An 18,695-nucleotide genomic window follows, 5' to 3' on the forward strand; every position below is an offset into this window, starting at 1 on the left:
TGCAGAACTCGGGGCACTGCAGGGGAGCTGGCCTCTCTTCCATGCTGACGTGGGTGGCTGATGCAGGCTCAGCCTTGGGGTAAGTGACTGCATCACTGGGCAGTGGTGCAGGGCAGCTGCCTCTCCTGTGTCCGGTGTCTGGAGATGCCCATGTCCTTCCTTCACCGTTTCTCAGGGCTAGAGTTCAGGGGCATTCGTTGATGGCCCTCTGTCCTGTGCCCAAGGCCTTGCCCTCCATGGAGGACAGGCCTGGCCTGGGCCCGCTGGGAGCCCCATGCTGTTCTGTGCTCCTTTCCCTCACGCGCACTGACTATTCTGCAGCTGCACTGGCATGTCACACAGAGCTGCCCTGGTGCGGTGCTGTGGGGGACGGGAGCTGTGGACTCTGTGAGGGTGCCCAGGCTTGCCTTCCAGCACTTCTTCCTGGTGAGGGGGTGCAGCAGCTGCATCAGCTTCAGAGATGTGGGGCTCACCAGGCCTGCCTCCACAGTCCAGTCCTGCCCTTCCTGCCCCGTCCCCCACACCCTACTGGGAGGAGCTGGAGGAAGGCTGCTGCCCTGGGTGTGTGTGCAGAGCGCATCAGATGCTTCCCGGAGTCTGCAGGTTCCTGCAGCACACAGCTGTGCACTCGGCTGGAATGACCCTGCAGCTGCGCCTCGCCTGCCCTCGCATATGTGCCTGTCCAGCTGCTGGTGGCGGCCGAGTCACTCTGCTTCTCTGAGGACCCTTCCTCCTGTGGTACTCCCACCCGTAACCCAGCCTATAGCCTAAGCAGGTCGCCTTAGACTGGAGACTGACAGTTTTCCACCACTGAGGTGCGCTCCTTTGCCACTGTGTTGGCGTCCTCATTGTCTGGCATGTAGCTTCCAGGTGGGGTGAGGGCCTGGGCAGAGCAGCAGTGGCCCCTTCCGTCCCCATCGTGAGCAGCAGTGACTGCTGGCATGTGGCATGCTGCTTGCGTGCCCAGCACGGACCAGGCTCCTGTTCCAGTCCCCTGCAGTGTATTCCACCTGTGGCTTGCTAGGGGTGGACACTGTTGCTGCCCACTGGTTTCAGCTATAGCATTTGGCTGTACAATCAGAACTTGCCCAAGTCTCAGCTGGCCTGTGGACAGGCAGATTCTGCCCTGGCCTCTGGGCTCTGCGACAGGTCAGATACCTGCCCTTGGGTACGTCCCTGAGCAGATCCCTTAAACCTTCCGAGCTGTGGCATCTCAACTGAAACAGTCCTCCCCTCGGTGCTGTGAGGTGATTGTGTTGCTCCACGGGAGACCAGCCATCAGGCCTGTAGTGCAGCGTCGCTCCTGCCAGGTTCCCAGTGCCCATCGAACCAAGTGTTGGTGGAGCAGGAACCTGGGAGCCGAGACTGCGCATGCAGTGAGGAGGGCCAGCTGCCACGCCGGGTGTGCAGGCTCTGGTCCAGGTGTCGGCGCGTCTGGGTGCCTGTGAGGGGTCCTGGAGGGAAAAGCGGGGCGAGGGGAACACGGGCAGCGCGTGGCTGGTTCCCGGCCGGTGCCTGGAGCCCTCTGCATCTCAGAGGGTGACAGCCTTGGTGGACATTGCCAGCTCATCTTAGTTCGAGAACACATTGACTTTCTCCTGAAAGTACCCGATCATGTCCGTTAATTTGGCTAAAAGAGTTGGTTGGGCTGGGTAGCGTCTTAGGTGGTTGCAGACGGAGTCCCAAGCTGTGCCCTGGCCCCCCTGGCTTTTCCAGGACCATTTTCTGTGAGGAGGAGCAAGTGAAGCCAGCAGTGGACCCGGGTGGGCAGCAGGCAGTGGAGGAGGTGCTGGGGCCGGGGTCACAGTCCATTGCATCCTTTGTTTCTGATGTGGGACGGAAGCGGAAGCCGGCGGCAGGTGCGCCCTGCGATCTGTGCACAGGACGCCTCCTCTGGGGCTGGGATGCCTCCTCTGGAGCAGGGACTAGCCTCACGGACTGGGACGCCTCCTCTGGAGCTGGGATGCCTCCTCTGGAGCAGGGACTAGCCTCACGGGCTGGGATGCCTCCTCTGGAGCTGGGATGCCTCCTCTGGAGCAGGGACTAGCCTCACGGGCTGGGATGCCTCCTCTGGAGCTGGGACGCCTCCTCTGGAGTAGGGACTAGCCTCACGGGCTGGGATGCCTCCTCTGGAGCTGGGACTAGCCTCACGGGCTGGGATGCCTCCTCTGGAGTAGGGACTAGCCTCACGGGCTGGGATGCCTCCTCTGGAGCTGGGACGCCTCCTCTGGAGCTGGGATGCCTCCTCTGGAGCTGGGACTAGCCTCACGAACTGGGACGCCTCCTCTGGAGCTGGGATGCCTCCTCTGGAGCAGGGACTAGCTTCACAGGCTGGGATGCCTCCTCTGGAGCTGGGATGCCTCCTCTGGAGCTGGGATGCCTCCTCTGGAGCAGGGACTAGCCTCACAGGCTGGGACGCCTCCTCTGGGGCTGGGACGCCTCCTCTGGAGCTGGGATGCCTCCTCTGGAGCTGGGACTAGCCTCACGAACTGGGACGCCTCCTCTGGAGCTGGGATGCCTCCTCTGGAGCAGGGACTAGCTTCACAGGCTGGGATGCCTCCTCTGGAGCTGGGATGCCTCCTCTGGAGCTGGGATGCCTCCTCTGGAGCAGGGACTAGCCTCACAGGCTGGGATGCCTCCTCTGGAGCTGGGATGCCTCCTCTGGGGCTGGGATGCCTCCTCTGGAGCTGGGACTAGCCTCACGGGCTGGGATGCCTCCTCTGGAGCTGGGATGCCTCCTCTGGGGCTGGGATGCCTCCTCTGGAGCTGGGACTAGCCTCACGGGCTGGGATGCCTCCTCTGGAGCTGGGACGCCTCCTCTGGAGTAGGGACTAGCCTCACGGGCTGGGATGCCTCCTCTGGAGCTGGGACTAGCCTCACGGGCTGGGATGCCTCCTCTGGAGTAGGGACTAGCCTCACGGGCTGGGATGCCTCCTCTGGGGCTGGGACGCCTCCTCTGGAGCTGGGATGCCTCCTCTGGAGCTGGGACTAGCCTCACGGGCTGGGATGCCTCCTCTGGAGCAGGGACTAGCCTCACGGGCTGGGACGCCTCCTCTGGGGCTGGGATGCCTCCTCTGGAGCAGGGACTAGCCTCACGGGCTGGGACGCCTCCTCTGGGGCTGGGACGCCTCCTCTGGAGCTGGGACGCCTCCTCTGGAGCTGGGACGCCTCCTCTGGAGCTGGGACTAGCTTCACGGACTGGGACGCTTCCTCTGGAGTTGAGGTGCCTCCTCTGGAGCTGGGACGCCTCCTCTGGAGCTGGGACTAGCCTCACGGGCTGGGACGCCTCCTCTGGAGCTGGGACTAGCCTCACGGGCTGGGACGCCTCTTCTGGAGCTGGGACGCCGCCTCCTGAGCAGGGACTAGCCTCATGAACTGGCTGTCACACCTGTTTTCAGACTTTTTTTGATACATAAGCAAGTAAAAAGAGAAGATCCAGTCATGTGGAATCATCCTAACCACGACTGGTTACTTTTTCACTCAGAGGAAGCTTAGGAAACTGTCAGTTTCATTCTTGATCCTGAACAATTCTTTATCCAGAACTCTTAAGGTTTTAGTTGAAGGAAGAGGAAGCAAAATGTCTGGTTTATGTATTGACTTTTCCCTTCAGAATATTGTGTGAAATTAAGCAAAGACTTGCCGAGGTGTTGGTGGGAGGGCCCTGTCCAGGGAGTCCTGACTGTGCGGTAGCCTGCAGGTGTGGTGCAGGGTGGGGTGGGTCTGCGCCGAGGACCTGGTTTGGTTCTGAATGCCATTTGGAGGGAGACTGGCAGGTGTGCGCGGCTGGTGGTGGTGCGTTCTGTAGTCCCAGCTGAGAGTGACACTTGTGTTTCCTCCTTACAGGCCCACCTCTACAAGCCCTGCAGGTGAGCGAGTGACGTTTGCCTCGCCAGCATGTGACGGCCAGGGTCTGCTTCCTACAGGGGTGTCTGTTCCCTGACCAAGTGACGAACATGGACCAGCGGGAGGGCCCGTCCCCTGCTCCCACAGGTGCGTGGCCTCCGCAGGGGTGTCCAGGAGCCTGGGGCACTCGGGGCTCTTAATGAACACTCCCTGCTTCTGGGATCACTAGGCTGCTGGCAGGCAGGCAAGTGTGGGCGAGAGCTCCTCAGCGAGAGCGACGAGGTGCCCTGGGACTCAGGGTGTGACTTTGAGTGCCCCAGCTTAGGCCAGTGCACTTGGGGGGCGCCAGGCTTCCTGTCCTGGGCATTTTGGGTTCCTGAGGGGTGTTCCTTTACCCACCCAAGTGACTGATGTGGGAGGAGAAGTGGCTTCCTGTTCAGAGGCCACATCCCTGTGCAGGCCCCGTGGCCAGGGCTAACATTCCACCACCAAACACGCAGCCTGCAGGGACCTGGAAGGGGGCCAGGGCGTCCTCTCCTGCTTCCTTCCTCTGTGGCAACTCAGGGCCAGCGTGGACCTTTTTCATCCATCCACACCAGATACAGCTTTCTTATCACCTCTCCAGAGCTCAGTCTACCCAGTGACCACACCGGGGGATGCTGGCCGCAGCCCCATGGTAAACCTCACTGTTTCCGTAGCAGGAATCCCCGGGGCTTCCTGTTGTTCTTGGGAAGCACGGCCTGTGTCCTTGGTGTCCGCTGAACACGGAGGGCCATGGGGTGGGCAGGGCAAAGCTGTGCAGGCAGCTGGCTGCACAGGTCTGGGGCTCCTCTGGGACCCAGTGAAGGTGGCCTGGAGGACATGGCCTTGACTCTGGTTCTGCACCCTGCACTGCCCACCATGTGGACCGGCCCTGCTGTGCTGCAAGTGAGTCAGGGACCCCGAGCACCAGAGCTGACTGTGGCATGCCACCCGCACAAAGGGTCAGCAGGGCGGAGAGGCCCCCCAGGGAGAGCTGCCACGTGCCACCATTCGCAGGAGCTCCTGCTGCGTGGGAAAGCTGGCCTCTGAGGCTCTCTGGGCTGGGGACCCAGGAGGCACAGGGTTTGCAAATGGGTGGCAAAAGGCCATGTTCCTGCTCAGTTCTGCTGCTGCCCTGAGCTCTGGGCGGGTCTCACACGTGGGCCTCAGCGTGTGAGCCCTGACCTTTCAGCCACGATGCCCAGGCTTGTACTTCCAGTAGGAGATGTGGACATTATTACCGTGCTGTGAAATGCTGAGGAGACAGTTGCCGTTTGGGGAGATTATACATACAAAACAGTGTCAGGAAGGGCGGACAGAGCAGCGCCTCCTTTAGCCTTGTGGAGGCTAGGCATGTTCGTGGCCTCCAGGCTGGCCGCCGGCCCTGCCACTCAGACAGCCGTCTGAGGTGTGGAAGATGCAAAGCTCACAGTTCCTGGTTTCCAAGTCACACTCCCAGCACCAGAATCCTGCTACGAATCACGTCTGGGAAAGTCAGCACTGTTGCTATGTCAACCTCAGTACGTCAGCTCACGAGAACCCGGGGCCTGAAGGCCGTGAGGGTGGCCGTGCTGGGGAAAGGCTCAGCTCTCCCAGAGAGCAGCCCCTGGGCCGGGCCAGGACCTCCCTCGCCTGCCCTGGGCCGGGGAGATCAGTCTTGTGCACACGGCCCCAGCCTGCCTGTTTGTAGGTGAGAAGAGCTGGAGCCGTGTGGAGGCCTGGGCGGGGGGCACAGCAGCCGGGCACAAAGGCCGAGGCCCTAGCCAATGAGGGCAGCATGAGCCAAGGGGGCCAGACTGGGCTGAGCAGGTGGGCGTCGTCAGCACCAGGTGCCTGCCTTCTTTTCCTTTCTTCTCTGCCTCCGTCCTGCCCCTGCTTCCTCCCCTTCTGCTCCCTCCCCTCCCTCCCCTCTCTGCTCCCCTTTCCCTAGTCCTCCTCTTTCCTTCTTTCCTTCTCCCTTCCCTCCTCTTCCTCCCTTCCCTCCTCTTCCTCCCCTCCCTGCCCTCCCTCCCCTCCCTCTCCTCCTTTCCCTCCCTTCTCTCCCTCCCTCTCCTCCCTCCTTTCTCCCCTCCCTCCTCTCTCCCCTCCCCTCTCCCTAGTCCTCCTCTCTTCCCTTCTTTCCTTCTTCCTTTCCTCCCTCCTCCCCTCCTCCATTCCCTTCCTCCCTCCCTCCTCCTTCCTCCCCTTCTTCTCTCTCCCCTCTTCCCTCCCCCTCCTCCCCCTGTCCTCCCTCTTCCCTCCCCTCCCTCCTCTCTCCCTTCCCCTCTCCCTAGTCCTCCTCTCTTCCTGTCCTCCCTTCCTCTCCTCCCTCCTCTCTCCTCCCTGCCTCCCTCCTCCTTCCTCCCCTTCTTCTCTCTCCCCTCCTCCCTCCCCTCTTCTTTTTCCCCCTGCCCTCCCTTCTCTCTCCCCTCTCTCCTCCCTCCCCTCCCTCCTCTCTCCCTAGTTCTCCTCTCTTCCCTTCTCTCCTTCTTCCTTCCCTCCTCTCTCCCTCCTCCCCCTCCTCTCCTCCTCCCTTCCTCCTGTCCCTCCCTTCCCTCTCCTCCCTCCCCCTGCCCTACCTCCTCCCTCCTCTCTCCCCTCCCCTCTCCCTAGTTCTCTTCTCTTCCTTTCTTTCCTTCTTCCTTCCTCCCTCCTCCCTCCTCGATTCCCTTCCTTCCTTCCTTCCTTCCTCTCCCCCTTCTCTCCCCCTCCTCTCCCTCCTCCCTTCTCCTCCTCCCTGTCTCCCTTTCTTTCCTTCCTCTTTGCTCCCCTCTGAGCTATTCCACAGGGTCCTTTTGTTTTTATTTCCAGACAGTTCCTGAGTAGTGTCCATTGGCCTGTGCTTCCTCCCTTCGCTTGTACCACCAGGTGGTCCTGGTCTGCCCCTTGGGGATGCTCTGGGTGCTGGTGTTGCTCATGCTTCCCAGGAGCGGGGCACCCACTGGTCTCTGGCCTGGTACAGGAAGGATGCTTGTGCTAAGGATAACTGCTAACCTGGTAATGCATACTTTCTTAAACTTTAGAAAACGAAGTGAAATATGATCCTAATAACAATGAGGAGGAGGAGGGGGAGCAGTTCGACTTTGACAGTGGGGAGGAAGTTCCAGAAGCAGATCGACAAGCCCCGTCCGATGCTGGGGCGTGGGGCCAGGAGGCAGGGGAAGCTGCTGCCCCAGCTGGTGAGTCCCTGCCTGCCCCCTGACCTCCTGGGCTCCCTGTCCTACCTTCCTCTAGCCGGGCACTGTGGGCAGGGCTTCTGGGGAGGCATGTGAATTTGCTGTTATCACCACCACTCCACCGTGTACTGAGACAGATGGCACTGCTGTTTCCTGATAGGAAGGCCTCCTGTTGTTCACCTTGTTGCATAAGGTCCCCAAACACTGCTGTGTGGGGCAGGCTCCCCGTGGGGGTATGTCCAGACCGGAGGCCTGGGCTCCAACTCACCTGTGGTCCAGGGCTAGCTGCACCTTCCCTTGTTGCTGGGAAACCTGCCCATGTCTCCTTGTGGCTCACCTCACTGCATGAGCCGTCCTGGGATCTGCCAGGCAGTGTCCGTCCCACCTGTGTCCAGAGGGCGTGTGGATCCCGGTTCTGCAGTGTCCTGCCGCTCGTGCCCTCTGGGTGTCAGGCAGATGCTGTGCGCCCAGGAGGCCCCTGCTGTGCCTTGCGGATGCTTGCTGACAGGTGCCTTCCACCCTCCAGGAGGTGAAAAGAGAGCCGGCCCAGAAGCGGAGGCAGTGGCAGAACCTGCCCCACTTGCGGTCCCAACCAGAGTGAACCCCTATTCCGTCATCGACATCACGCCGTTCCAGGAGGACCGGCCGCCGAGCCCCGACCTGAACGCTGAGGAGGAAGCCGTGGGTCTGCACGTGCCCAGTGGGTACTCGGTGCCCGTGCCCTGTGGCTACGCCGTCCCCTCCAGCCTGCCCCTGCTGCAGCCAGCCTACTGCAGCCCCGCCATCTTCCGTGCGGAGTCTGTGGACGAGGAAGGTACTGTGCCGGTCCTCCCCTGGCCCGGCATTAGGCTGAGGAGAGACCCGGGAGGTTTTGGAGTCACGTCTGGGTCCTAGCGTGGCCTCCGCAGACCAGCGAGGCCATGTGACTGTTGGCAGAGCTGACCCAGGTGCCCCCACCCCACACTCCCTGTGGACTCCCGTCACTGCTCAGCGCGTGCTTGTGCCTGCCTGGGTCCCGATGCCACCTGGCGTCCCAGGGAGGAGGGTGACGAGGAGAGGAGAGAGGGTGCACTCTGACGGTGAGGTGTCTCCTCTGCTCAGCAGCAGGGTCCTGAGTGGAGGCCAGATGCTCCGGCGCTGGCCGCACCAGTGAGGAGGTGCAGGGGAGACCCTGGGGGAGGCTGGGAGGGCCCAGACCACTGCCACGCCCGGGTGCGCAGCCAGCCACCAGGGGTGACGGGCTCAGCCACCTCTCCAGCCTGCCTCCTCAGTGCCGGGGTAGGGGCAGTTGGTCCCTGCCTTCCCCTCACCCAGTGACCGGGAGCTGCGAGGGTCCCAGTGGCTGGGCTGTCAGCTGCTGTGCTCACCCACCACACACCCCGTCAGGCCTCCTCACTCAGCCTCCCTGCTTTGTAGAGCTTCACCTCTCAGCTGGGAAAGGGCAGTGCACAGGCCTCCGATATTGTGGCCAGGCCCCGGTGGGGATCCAGGTTCCCACCATCCCTGCAGGATGCCACGCAGGCAGGTGGAGTGCAAAGTGGTCCCTCTGCAGAAGTGAGGCTGTTCCTGCAGAGGCCACCAGCCGGCGTCCTGTCTGAGTCTCTGCTGACTTGCCCAGAACTCACCACGTGCACTCCCGTGTGAGGGACGGCCCACTCCTGAGGAGAGAGGCTCATGAGAGTGGCCCAGGAGCGAGCGCGGTCTCGCTCCTGAGGAAGTTCCTTTCTAGGTAGTAGAGAGTCTCTCCTCTAGTTAATAGCAACTTAGATAACACCTTCTTTAAAGAAAGCTCTTGATTCTGACCGTCGGAAGCCACAGAGGGGTCTTAGGGTGGATGTCTCCCGCCATCTGTATTCTGCGGCTTGCCACGAGGCTGGCGGTCTGTCCTTACTCGGTAACAGCGGGGCTGGCACCAGGGAGAGGGTCAGGAGATTTCCACTTGAGGAAAATGTGCTCATTTTAAAGTGGTTTGCCGTTTTTAGGTTTACTGGTTATTTAGTGATTGAACATCATTCAAAGTAGCTTAAAAATCATTCAGCATGATCTTAAAACAGCTGCTTATTATTTTTACGCTCAACCAGGAGCTAGTAATAAAGTTTTGTAGTGAATACTGCCGTGCGTCCTGGAGCTGAGGAACGAGGCCCTTTGTGTCTGCCTCTGACCCCTCCGAGGTGCTGGTCTTGGGCAGGTTCAGAGCCTGCTGCTTTCAGCTCCTGGTGCCAGGGCTCTGCCCTGGGGAGGGACTGCCATGACCCTTAGGTTGTTGTGGGATGCTGCGCTCACCGGCCCCCCACCGGCATCCTGGCTGCACGCAGGGCTGGAGGAGGACGCCAGGCAGGCCCGGTGCTGGCCGGCCTGTGCAGGAGCAGGAGCGTGAGCGCACGTGCAGAAGCGTCTCGCGCCCCGACGGTGGTCCTGCTGCCCAGATGCCCTGCAGCAGTCAGCTGGAGCTGGGAGGGCCGCGCTTCAGCCTGTGCCGGTTCCATCCACGCGGCTGTGTGCTTTGTGTTCTGTGGACCTTGGGACCCCATTTGGAGCACATTTTGCCTAGAAGCTGGAAGTTTTTAAGCCTGCCAGTCATTTTGTTTTTTTAATTTTTAGATTTTTATTTGTTCTAATTTGTTCTACATGGCAGTGGAATGCATTTATGCATTTTGAGAGATCATACATAAAGGGGGTGTACTCTCTCATCTTTCTGATTGTACGTGTTGCAGGATCACGTGCGTCATGCAGTCATACATGTACTTGAGGTAATAGTGTCTGTTTCACTCTACTGTCCTTCCTTTCCCCATGCCCCTTCCCCTCCCTTCACTCTTCTCTACCTAATATAAAGTAACTATTCTTCCCTATCCACGCCCCACTTACTGTGAATTAGCATCCGCACATCAGAAAAAACATTCGGCCTTTGGGTTTTGGGGTTGGCTTATTTCATTTAGCATGATATTCTCTAGTTCCATCCATTTATCTGCAAATGCCAGAATTTCATTCTTCTTTAAAGCTGAGTAGTATTCCATCATATATATATGTATATAGTTAGATCACATTTTCTTTATCCATTCATCTGTTGAAGGACTTCTAGGTTGGGTCCATAGTGTAGCTATGGTGAATTGAGCTGCTGTAAATATTGATGTGGCTGAGTGACTGTAGTATGCTGATTTTAATTCCTTTGGGTACAAACTAAGGAGTGGGACAGCTGGGTTAAATGTTAGTTATTCCAAATTTTCTGAGGAATCTTCATACTACTTTCCAGAGTGGTTGCACCCATTTGCAGTCCCACCAGCAATGTATGAGTGTGCCTTTTTCCCTACATCCTCACCAACATTTATCGTTGCTTGTATTCTTGATAATTGACATTCTGATTGGAGTGAGGTGAAATCTTAGTTTTGATTTGCATTTCTTTAATTGCTAGAGATGTTGAACATTTTTTCATGTATTTGTTGATCAATTGTATATCTTCTTCTGTGAAGTGTCTGTTCAGTGCCTGAGCCCATTTATTGATTGGGTTATTTGGGTTTTTGGTGTTAATTTTTTGAGTTCTTTATCTTTCTTAGAGATTATCTGAGGTGCATGTGGTGAAGATTTTCTCCCAATCTGTAGGCTCTCTCTTCACATTATTGATTGTTTCTTTTGCTGAAAACAAAGTTTTTTAGTTTGAGTCCATCCTATTTATTGATTCTTGATTTTACTTCTTGCGCTTTAGGGGTCTTGTTAAGGAAGTCAGGTCCTATGCTGACATGGTGAAGATTTGGGCCTGCTTTTTCTTCTAGTCGCACGGTCTCTGTTCTAGAGCCTAAGTCTTTGATCCACAGTGAATTGAGTTTCATGCAGGGTGAGAGATAGGGTTTAATTTCATATTGTTAAATGTGGATTTCCATTTTTCCCAGGCCATTTGTTAAATAAGCTATTCTTTTCTCCAGTGAATGTTTTTGGCATCTTTCTCTAGTATGAGATACCTGCATTTATGTGGGTTTGTCTCTGTGTCTGCTGTTCTATACCATTATTCTCCATGTCTGTTTTGGTGCCAATACCGTGCTGTTTTTATTACTACAGTATGTAGGACAGTTTGAGGTCTGGTATTGTGATGCCTCCTGCTTTACTTTTCTTGCTAAGGATGGCTTTGGCTATTCTGGGTCTCTTATTTTTCCAAATGAATTTCATGACTGCTTTTTCTAGTTCTTTGAAACATGTCATTGGGATTTTAATAGGGATTGCATTAAATTTGTATGATACTTTGGTAGTATGGCCATTTTGACATTTGAAAGATCCAAAAATTCCTACCAAAAAATTTCTAGAACTATTAAATGAATTCAGCAAAGTAGCAGGATATAAAATCAATACTCACAAATCAAACACATCCCTCTACATCAGTAACGAATTCACTGATCAAGAAATAAAGAACACTACCCCATTCACAACTGGCTCAAAAAAAAAAAAACAAAAAAAAACTTGGGAGCCCATCTAACAAAAGAGGTGCAAGAGCTCTATGGTGAGAACTACAGAGCACCAAAGGGAGAAGTGGAAGGCCTTAGAAAGGGCGTGACGCCCGTGCTCCTGGACAGGCAGAACCAGTGCTGCCCCGTCTTCTTGGTGTGACGTGAGCCTGCAGTGAGGAGGGGCCAGGGCCGCGCCTCAGACAGCCGTGACCGCACACAGGCTCCGTGGGATGTGAAGCACGGGATTCTTCTGTCCCCGCAGGAGCTCTGGAGGGTGCCCAGGACCACCAGCCTGCTTCCCTGAGTTCCGAGGACCCTCCGCACGGGTATGTTGACTTCCTGCTGTGTTCTGAGGCCCCGCGTGATTCCTGTGGGGTCGTGTGTGCGGACCCCACGTGCCTGGCTCCTGCCCTTCCCTCAGCCTCCTGCTGCCCACGGTGCCAAGCTCCTTCCTACCGCAGGCCCTTCCAGTGCCTTGGGCCTCCCTCTGCCCAGCGTGTGGTCACCAGGTGCCCTTGCCCATGTGGGGCCACCCAGCAGCCAGAGGGTGGCAGGTGAAGGGGCTGAGTGTGGCTGTGCTGGCCTCCAGCGTGGCTTGTGTCTTCCCCTCGGTGGGTAAGGGTTGAGAACCTCAGACGTGGAACCTGCCACGGTCGGTTTCTGGGGAGAAAGACTCCCATGTTGAGAACCAGCCCCCGTGGCCAGTGCAGTGTTGGGCTGGGCGCCTGACCTGGACTTGGATCCGCGTCCCTGCTGGTGGGCCAGGGCGGCAGCAGCAGCAGCCTGGCCGAGTTGTGGGAGGCGTGGTCTTTCTGAAGGGCAGGAGCCCAAAGAGCACGCTGACCAGAGCAAGGGTTTTCCAGAGCACAGGATCTTTAAACATGGAAGCACTTAGAATGATTTAAAAGACCTTTCCTGTTTTCTCTTACTTTTTGAAATCAGCTTGTTTAAAGAGGTAGTCGCACCCTTGAAGGGTGCGAGGGCACTCCTGTCTGTGTGGTCTGTCCCAGTGCCAGGCCCCTCGCTCTGTCCCCACGCGGCCCTGGTGCGGACTGTGCAGTGCACTGGGGACTCTCAGCCCCACCGTCTCACTTCTGCAGCTCCAGTTCTGTCACCCCAGTGCAGAAATGCTAAGTGAAGAACTCCAGAAGCGAGCAGTTCCTGAGCGTTCCGTAGTGTCTGAGGAGCGTGATCCAAGTCTGGGGACCTGACCCCTGCATTCAGCACGCCTGCTAGTCACCTAGGCCATGCAGCACATGAGGGTCGGGTGCTGCCTGCAGCGTCGGGCGTCCACTGGGGTCTGGGCGAGTCCTGGGACGTGTGTAGACAGTGCTGCCTTCATCCTTCCAAGCCTTCAGTGAGCCAGGCGGTGCCCAGAGGGCAAGCCTGCAGCGGCCCTGCCGCGTCACTCTGGAAGGGGGCTCGCTGTGTAGTGGCTCCTGATGCTTTGCTTCCCTCTTCCAGTCTCTTCTTTCCCATGAACCTCTTGTGCTGCTGCGGTTCCCCCAGGAAGTGCCAGCAGGATGCGAGCGTCCTGGGCCTGGCACCCTGGTGTGCCTTTGGCAGCAGCCGTGCCCTGCAGGTGTGTTGCTGAGGGCCTCCAGTGAGTCTGATGGGAACCTTGGTTCCCATGGTCCAGGGCAGAGTGCAAGTCCCGCTCAGGCCCCGCGATGGTCACCCGTGGGCAAGGCTGGCCTCGGCCCTCTAACCCGGCCCATAGTGGAGACGGAAGTCCAGGCCTGCACAGCCAGCATCATGGGCAGTGTGATGGCAGACCTGGAGGCGAGTCAGGCCTTCCGGCAGGGATGGTGCTTCTCCTGTGTCCTCTGGGGCAGTCACGTGGTGTGTGCAGGGCGGCCAGAGCACTTACTGACTGGTCGGTCTAGAATGAGGGACTTCCTGTCGTCCCACCTGGGAAACTGCAGTTAGCGGGCCAGCCGCGGGCACGCCAGCACATGGTGGGCTCGCTCCTCCGAGGCTGGGGCTTCTGCGTGTGGTGAATTCGTGGTGTTTTCTTTCAGTGGTGACCAAGGCAGCAGAGGAGGCAGTGCCCTCGCCCAGTGGACAGCGGATCCTGCCAACACAGCGTGGATGGAGAGTGAGTACCCAGCCCCAGGCTCCACTTCCCTCCGGCCGTCCAAGCTTTGACGGCACTGACTTTCTCAAGATGTCACTGAGGCTGAGCCTGCGAGGCATCCCCAGGCTCTGACAGTCCCCTGGCTCTGCACCTGGCACTCCACGCCCCCTCGTGCCTTGGCACAGACTTTGGCTGGGAACTAATGCGTTCAGTTGTAGCTTGTGTTGGTCATTCTGCTGAGAGGGCTGGGTGTTCTTGCAATTCCCGGTGCCACTTTGTCCCAGATGGTCTTGACCCAGGGTGGCAGTGGTGCAGCTGGGCCAAGGTCAGGCCACGATTCCACATGGGGTTTCAGAGGCGATATTTCAGCTGATTCATTTGTCTTTGATTTTTCAAGGAAAAGCAGGTTGCTCTCTGCTCATGCCTGTTGTGACCCCCGGGCCTCTAGTGCCTGTACGCTGGCTTGGGGAAGCCTCGGCAGCTGCCTCTGAGCGTGGGATCGCCCCCTGCAGAGCCTCGCTCTGGCTCTGCTCCTGACTTTGCAGAACACGGATCCTGGTGTAACTGGCTAGATCTGCCCGGGCTGTTGAATCAGGATCATCGCATAATTAAATTATCCTCTGGCTCTTTGCTGGTAGTTTTATTTCCGATGCAAAATCTGCCCCCGTTTCTCCTGTTGCTCACTTTTGCAGTCTGGCCGATTGAGAGCAAGCTTGTGAACAAGCAGTCCCTCAGCCCTGTCTCAGAGAGGGCCGTGTTTGCTGGGGCCACCGTGGAGCCCCGTGGCCCTGAGCTTGCCAGCAGCGGTGTCTGCCATGTCCCTGGCCGTGGGGTGTCGAGGTGGTGCCCAAGGAGCTTGGTCACCTCCCCTGCAGGGAGCCGTCTCCCTGAGGGTTTCCCTGTGTGAGATCTCGGCAGTTTGGGTGGTCCGTGTAGGGAACGTAACACCGATCAGTGAGTGCTTATAGCACTGACTCGAGGTCCTTCCACGAAATGGACACTTTGAACTCAATGCCAAGGCCCTGCTTCTCTGAGGAGGCCATGCCACCCTGCTCCTGAGGAAAGGCACAGCTCCACAGAGAGGTGTGGCCGTGGCGCCAGCTGAGAAATGGTCCAGCACGCCAGGCTTGCGGGCTCCACGGAGCCACAGGTCCCGTTGATGGTGTCCTGTCTCACGTGGCACCAGTGCCCCTTTTATTTCCCAGACTCTGAATCTCACCTTTGCACTTTTCATAAGTGAGTACAGTTTAATGTCACCTGCTTGCCTATGAGAGTCACGCAGGGATGCAAGATCGGACACAGGTTGCAGCACGACCCGCCTGTTGGTGGCTGTTTACAGCTTGTCCCAAGTGGCAGCGCTCATTCCCCGCAAGCGGTGCCGCCCACCAGCAGCGCCCCTCCCCGGTGGGCCCAGGTAGCTGCTGCAGTAGATTTCTCAGCAAGAGCAGCGTCCCAGGGGACAGTGGTCCAGTGATGGTCAAGCTACTGTGGTTGGTTGTGGTTGGTTTTTTAACGTTTCTTCCCTTTTTTTGCAGATCCAGAGGAAGCAATTTACGATGATGTTCCCAGGGAGAATTCGGACTCGGAACCAGGTTTGCTCTTTCTGGAATGAGCTTGGCAGTCTTTCCCTCTGGGGGCACTAGGGGCTCTTCGTGTGTCCATGTCCCCTGGGCTCGGTGCACATGTGTTCTTCATCCACGGTTCTATGTTGTCCAGTGGCTCATTGATGTGTTGTGGTCGAACACTGGTGTGTGTGCATGCGTGTGGACAGCACTTCAGTAGAAAGAATGACCCTGTGGTAGGTAGGAACAAGGAGATCAGACAGGTGCAGGCAGGAAGCACTGCTGTGCCCAGCAAGCGACGTCAGTGGAGAGGAGAGGCAGGATCAGCCAGCACTGCAGAAGGCACCACTGAGAACCCCAGGGCAGCACTGCAGAAGGACCACTGAGAACCCTAGGGCAGCACTGCAGAAGGCACCACTGAGAACCCTAGGGCAGCACTGCAGAAGGACCACTGAGAACCCCAGGGCAGCACTGCAGAAGGACCACTGAGAACCCCAGGGCAGCACTGCAGAAGTACCACTGAGAACCCTAGGGCAGCACTGCAGAAGGCACCACTGAGAACCCCAGGGCAGCACTGCAGAAGTACCACTGAGAACCCCAGGGCAGCACTGCAGAAGGCACCACTGAGAACCCCAGGGCAGCACTGCAGAAGGACCACTGAGAACCCCAGGGCAGCACTGCAGAAGGACCACTGAGAACCCCAGGGCAGCACTGCAGAAGGACCACTGAGAACCCCAGGGCAGCACTGCAGAAGGACCACTGAGAACCCCAGGGCAGCACTGCAGAAGGACCACTGAGAACCCCAGGGCAGCACTGCAGAAGGACCACTGAGAACGCAAATCTCTGGCACTTGTTAATATTTTCTTCTTGGCATGTATACAGTTGTTGACTATTTCACATCTGAAAGTACACGTTTGGTAACCGTCACTCCACAGTTCCACGTGTCTTTGTTTTTCTGCCAGACTCACCTTCTATGACCACTGACCGGGTATGCAGTGTCCATCCGCAGGGAAGGATTATCAGTAAAACACACGAATATTTGGAAATTAAAAATCACTACTGTGTTACTTGTAGTCAATTTGAAAACAATGCAAATCAGAAAATAATTTGACTTGAATAATCTAGAAACATGTACAGTAGGTTTAAAATAATAAAGCTGTTGACATAATAGCACATGTTAAAAAAGGATTGCAAAGTCCTGAACCTGGGTCCAGCCCAGTCATGTGAACAGACAGCAGCGCACACCAAGGGCAGTGGGAGGGAGGACATGAGCCACTGGAAGTGATAGAACAGAGAGTGACACAAAGTGGTGTCAGCAGAGCTCAGGCATTCCTCGGAAAGCAGAGACAGGCACGCCCTGGTGGTGTCCGCAGGGAGAGCAGCGGAGGAACGACTGGCCCAGAGCAGCGTTTCTAGAAGCCGTAGCTTTGCATCAGTAAATCAGAGCCCTTAAGTTGGGTTTCCCGTGAGAATCACCTGCTCCTGAAATTGAAAGCCTTCTTCTACAATGATGCAGGATCCCGAGTCCTCGCCTGGCTTATGTGCAGAAAGAACACTCCCGGGCCCCAGGGCCGGCCCAGGGAGCCTGCAGGAACAGGCACCGCCCCAGGGCACTGTCCTGGGGCAGGTGGGCAGAAGGGCAAGGCTCTGAAACTTGCACACCCCTCCCTGGAAATCTGAGTGCCCCACGTGAAACGTTAGGAAGGCAAGGCCAGCCGGGTCCCAACCACAGGCAGAATCCACACTTGATCCTCTGCTGGGGGACACACAGTGGCCTTGTGGGTCAAATTGCAGTAGAGGGGGTGTCTCAGCCTCAGGCTTCTGAAAGGTGACGTGTGACAGACTTGGTCTGTTCGGTTCCAAAGTGTTGCCCGTCAGGAGGAGCAGTGCGGCCCTCAGGGTTCCCCGCCTCAGGCCGTCACCTGGGCCTGCCTAAGCGAAACTGATTGGAGCGGCGTGTGAGTCCACGCGTGGATGGGGTGTAGGTGTACGTGCCAATGCGGCGTGCACTCGCGGCTCCTGCCCACAGACGGGCCTCACACCCTCAGGCCGTTGGCCCCGCTGGTAGCCTGTGCTCACATGGGGCTCGAGCTCATGTGCTCTCAAGCCTGCCAGGAGGAGGCCTGCCAGGGGCGACCGTGGCCCTGGTTCCCCGTGCCCCCTTTGCAAGGGCGCACTGCAGAGTTGGTGCTCAGGGCCCCTCCAAGAGGAAGGACAGCCTGCTCACAGATGTTCCCCAGACTTCCGTGACTGTGGGAGCCACGCATCTTCCCCTGTCTCTCTCGAGGCCTGATGGTCCTCGTAGGCGGCAGGGTGCTTCCCTGGCCAGGATCCCTGTGCCTCCAGTGTCCTGCCAGCCCCAGGTTTGAAGCACACCGCAGTGTTTCCTGGGTAGCGGCTCGTCGCCGTCTTAGTCCTTTGGGCGCTGTGACAGAGTGCCGCAGCCTGGGTGTCCTGGAGACTCGAGGTGCTGACCGCAGGCAGGTCTGCAGGCGGGCGTCTCTGGCAGCGTGGGCCTCGGGGCCTCTTCCTGTTGCAGTCTGCCTTCTCCCCTGTCCTCTGTGAAAGGGGCAGGCCACTCCCGGGGTCTCCCTAAGGCGGGCCCTGACCCCATGCTGAGAACTCCGCCCTCAGGCCACCTGCTCGTGCCTTGGCAGTGGGGATACAGTGCCCACACGTGAGGCTTGCTGTGCCCGGGGACCCGTGGCCTCCTCAGGTGGACACAGAACTCGGGCACAGGGCACAGCACGGCTGCTAAGAGCAAGAGATGGGACGCTTAGGGGGCACAGAGCAGGTGAACACGAGAAAGCCGGGTGTGGACCCTGGGCAGTGTCCAGCAGGCACGGCTTGGAGCTGGTGGCGCTTGTGTCCCCAGGGACAGCCTGGGCAGGCAGGGAGCCCTGGGAGTGTGACCTGTGCTGGCCTGGAGGGCCAAGGCAGTCAGCTAGATGGGCAGCGGTTATTTCTGCCTTCAGTGAGAACATGGATGCCTGCAGGCAGGTGTTGGGTGGCCGCAGGCCTGGCTGCCACCCGTGCTCTTCACCGGCTCTGTTCAGAGCTAGGGTGTTTTGATGAGGCAGATGCGGTGGGCTTGGGCGTTCCCTCTTCCACCGTAGACGTCAGGTGCTCGGGGCTGTGGGACAGCTGCCCTGGGCCCGGGCTCCTCCTCAGTCCAGCCTAGTGGCCTTGGCCTGCAGCAGGCAGGGGAGCTCTGAGGGGCTCAGCAGAGCCCTGGAGCCACAGAGGGTGCCCTGTGCCTGCCCCTCGTGCTGTGCAGCTGCTGTACGGAGGGTCCCTCCGGGACGCGTGGCCCAGCAGACCCTGGCTGCCCCTGGAGGGATGGGCCGTGGCCCCACACTGGCCCCAGGACGAGTGACCTGCTGCAGGAAGGTTGAGTCCCGGGTTGGGGAGCTGCGAGTCGGAGCCCAGGAATCAGAGGGCAGAGCGCCAGGCATCCACCCATCCAGACGCTTGAGCCCTGGCAGGCAGCGAGCGGGGCTGTGGTCACAGCTGTCTCCAGCTCCGGCATGGGTGCAGGGTACGCGGCTGGTCTCCCAGCCCAGCAGTCAGCCGAGGCCGTCGTGATGCGCATGGGCGTGTTGCA

General features: G+C 58.4%; 1 protein-coding gene across 8 annotated transcripts in view; it reads left to right on the forward strand.

Annotated features, from left to right (window-relative positions):
• Arhgef10 (Rho guanine nucleotide exchange factor 10) overlaps positions 1 to 18,695 on the forward strand; it is a 104,804-nt gene that overhangs the window by 11,634 nt on the left and 74,475 nt on the right. For all 8 annotated transcript variants that reach the window (XM_047548130.1, XM_047548128.1, XM_047548136.1 and 5 more), the window contains 6 exons: positions 3,844 to 3,990; positions 6,867 to 7,022; positions 7,546 to 7,833; positions 11,715 to 11,778; positions 13,474 to 13,550; positions 15,065 to 15,121. In XM_047548130.1, coding sequence (XP_047404086.1) covers positions 3,954 to 3,990; positions 6,867 to 7,022; positions 7,546 to 7,833; positions 11,715 to 11,778; positions 13,474 to 13,550; positions 15,065 to 15,121 — 679 coding nt within the window. In that variant the 5' untranslated portion in view covers positions 3,844 to 3,953. The remainder of the gene's footprint in view (positions 1 to 3,843; positions 3,991 to 6,866; positions 7,023 to 7,545; positions 7,834 to 11,714; positions 11,779 to 13,473; positions 13,551 to 15,064; positions 15,122 to 18,695) is intronic.

Source organism: Sciurus carolinensis, chromosome 4 (assembly GCF_902686445.1).
Source record: "Sciurus carolinensis chromosome 4, mSciCar1.2, whole genome shotgun sequence".
Classification (NCBI taxonomy): Eukaryota; Metazoa; Chordata; class Mammalia; order Rodentia; family Sciuridae; genus Sciurus; species Sciurus carolinensis.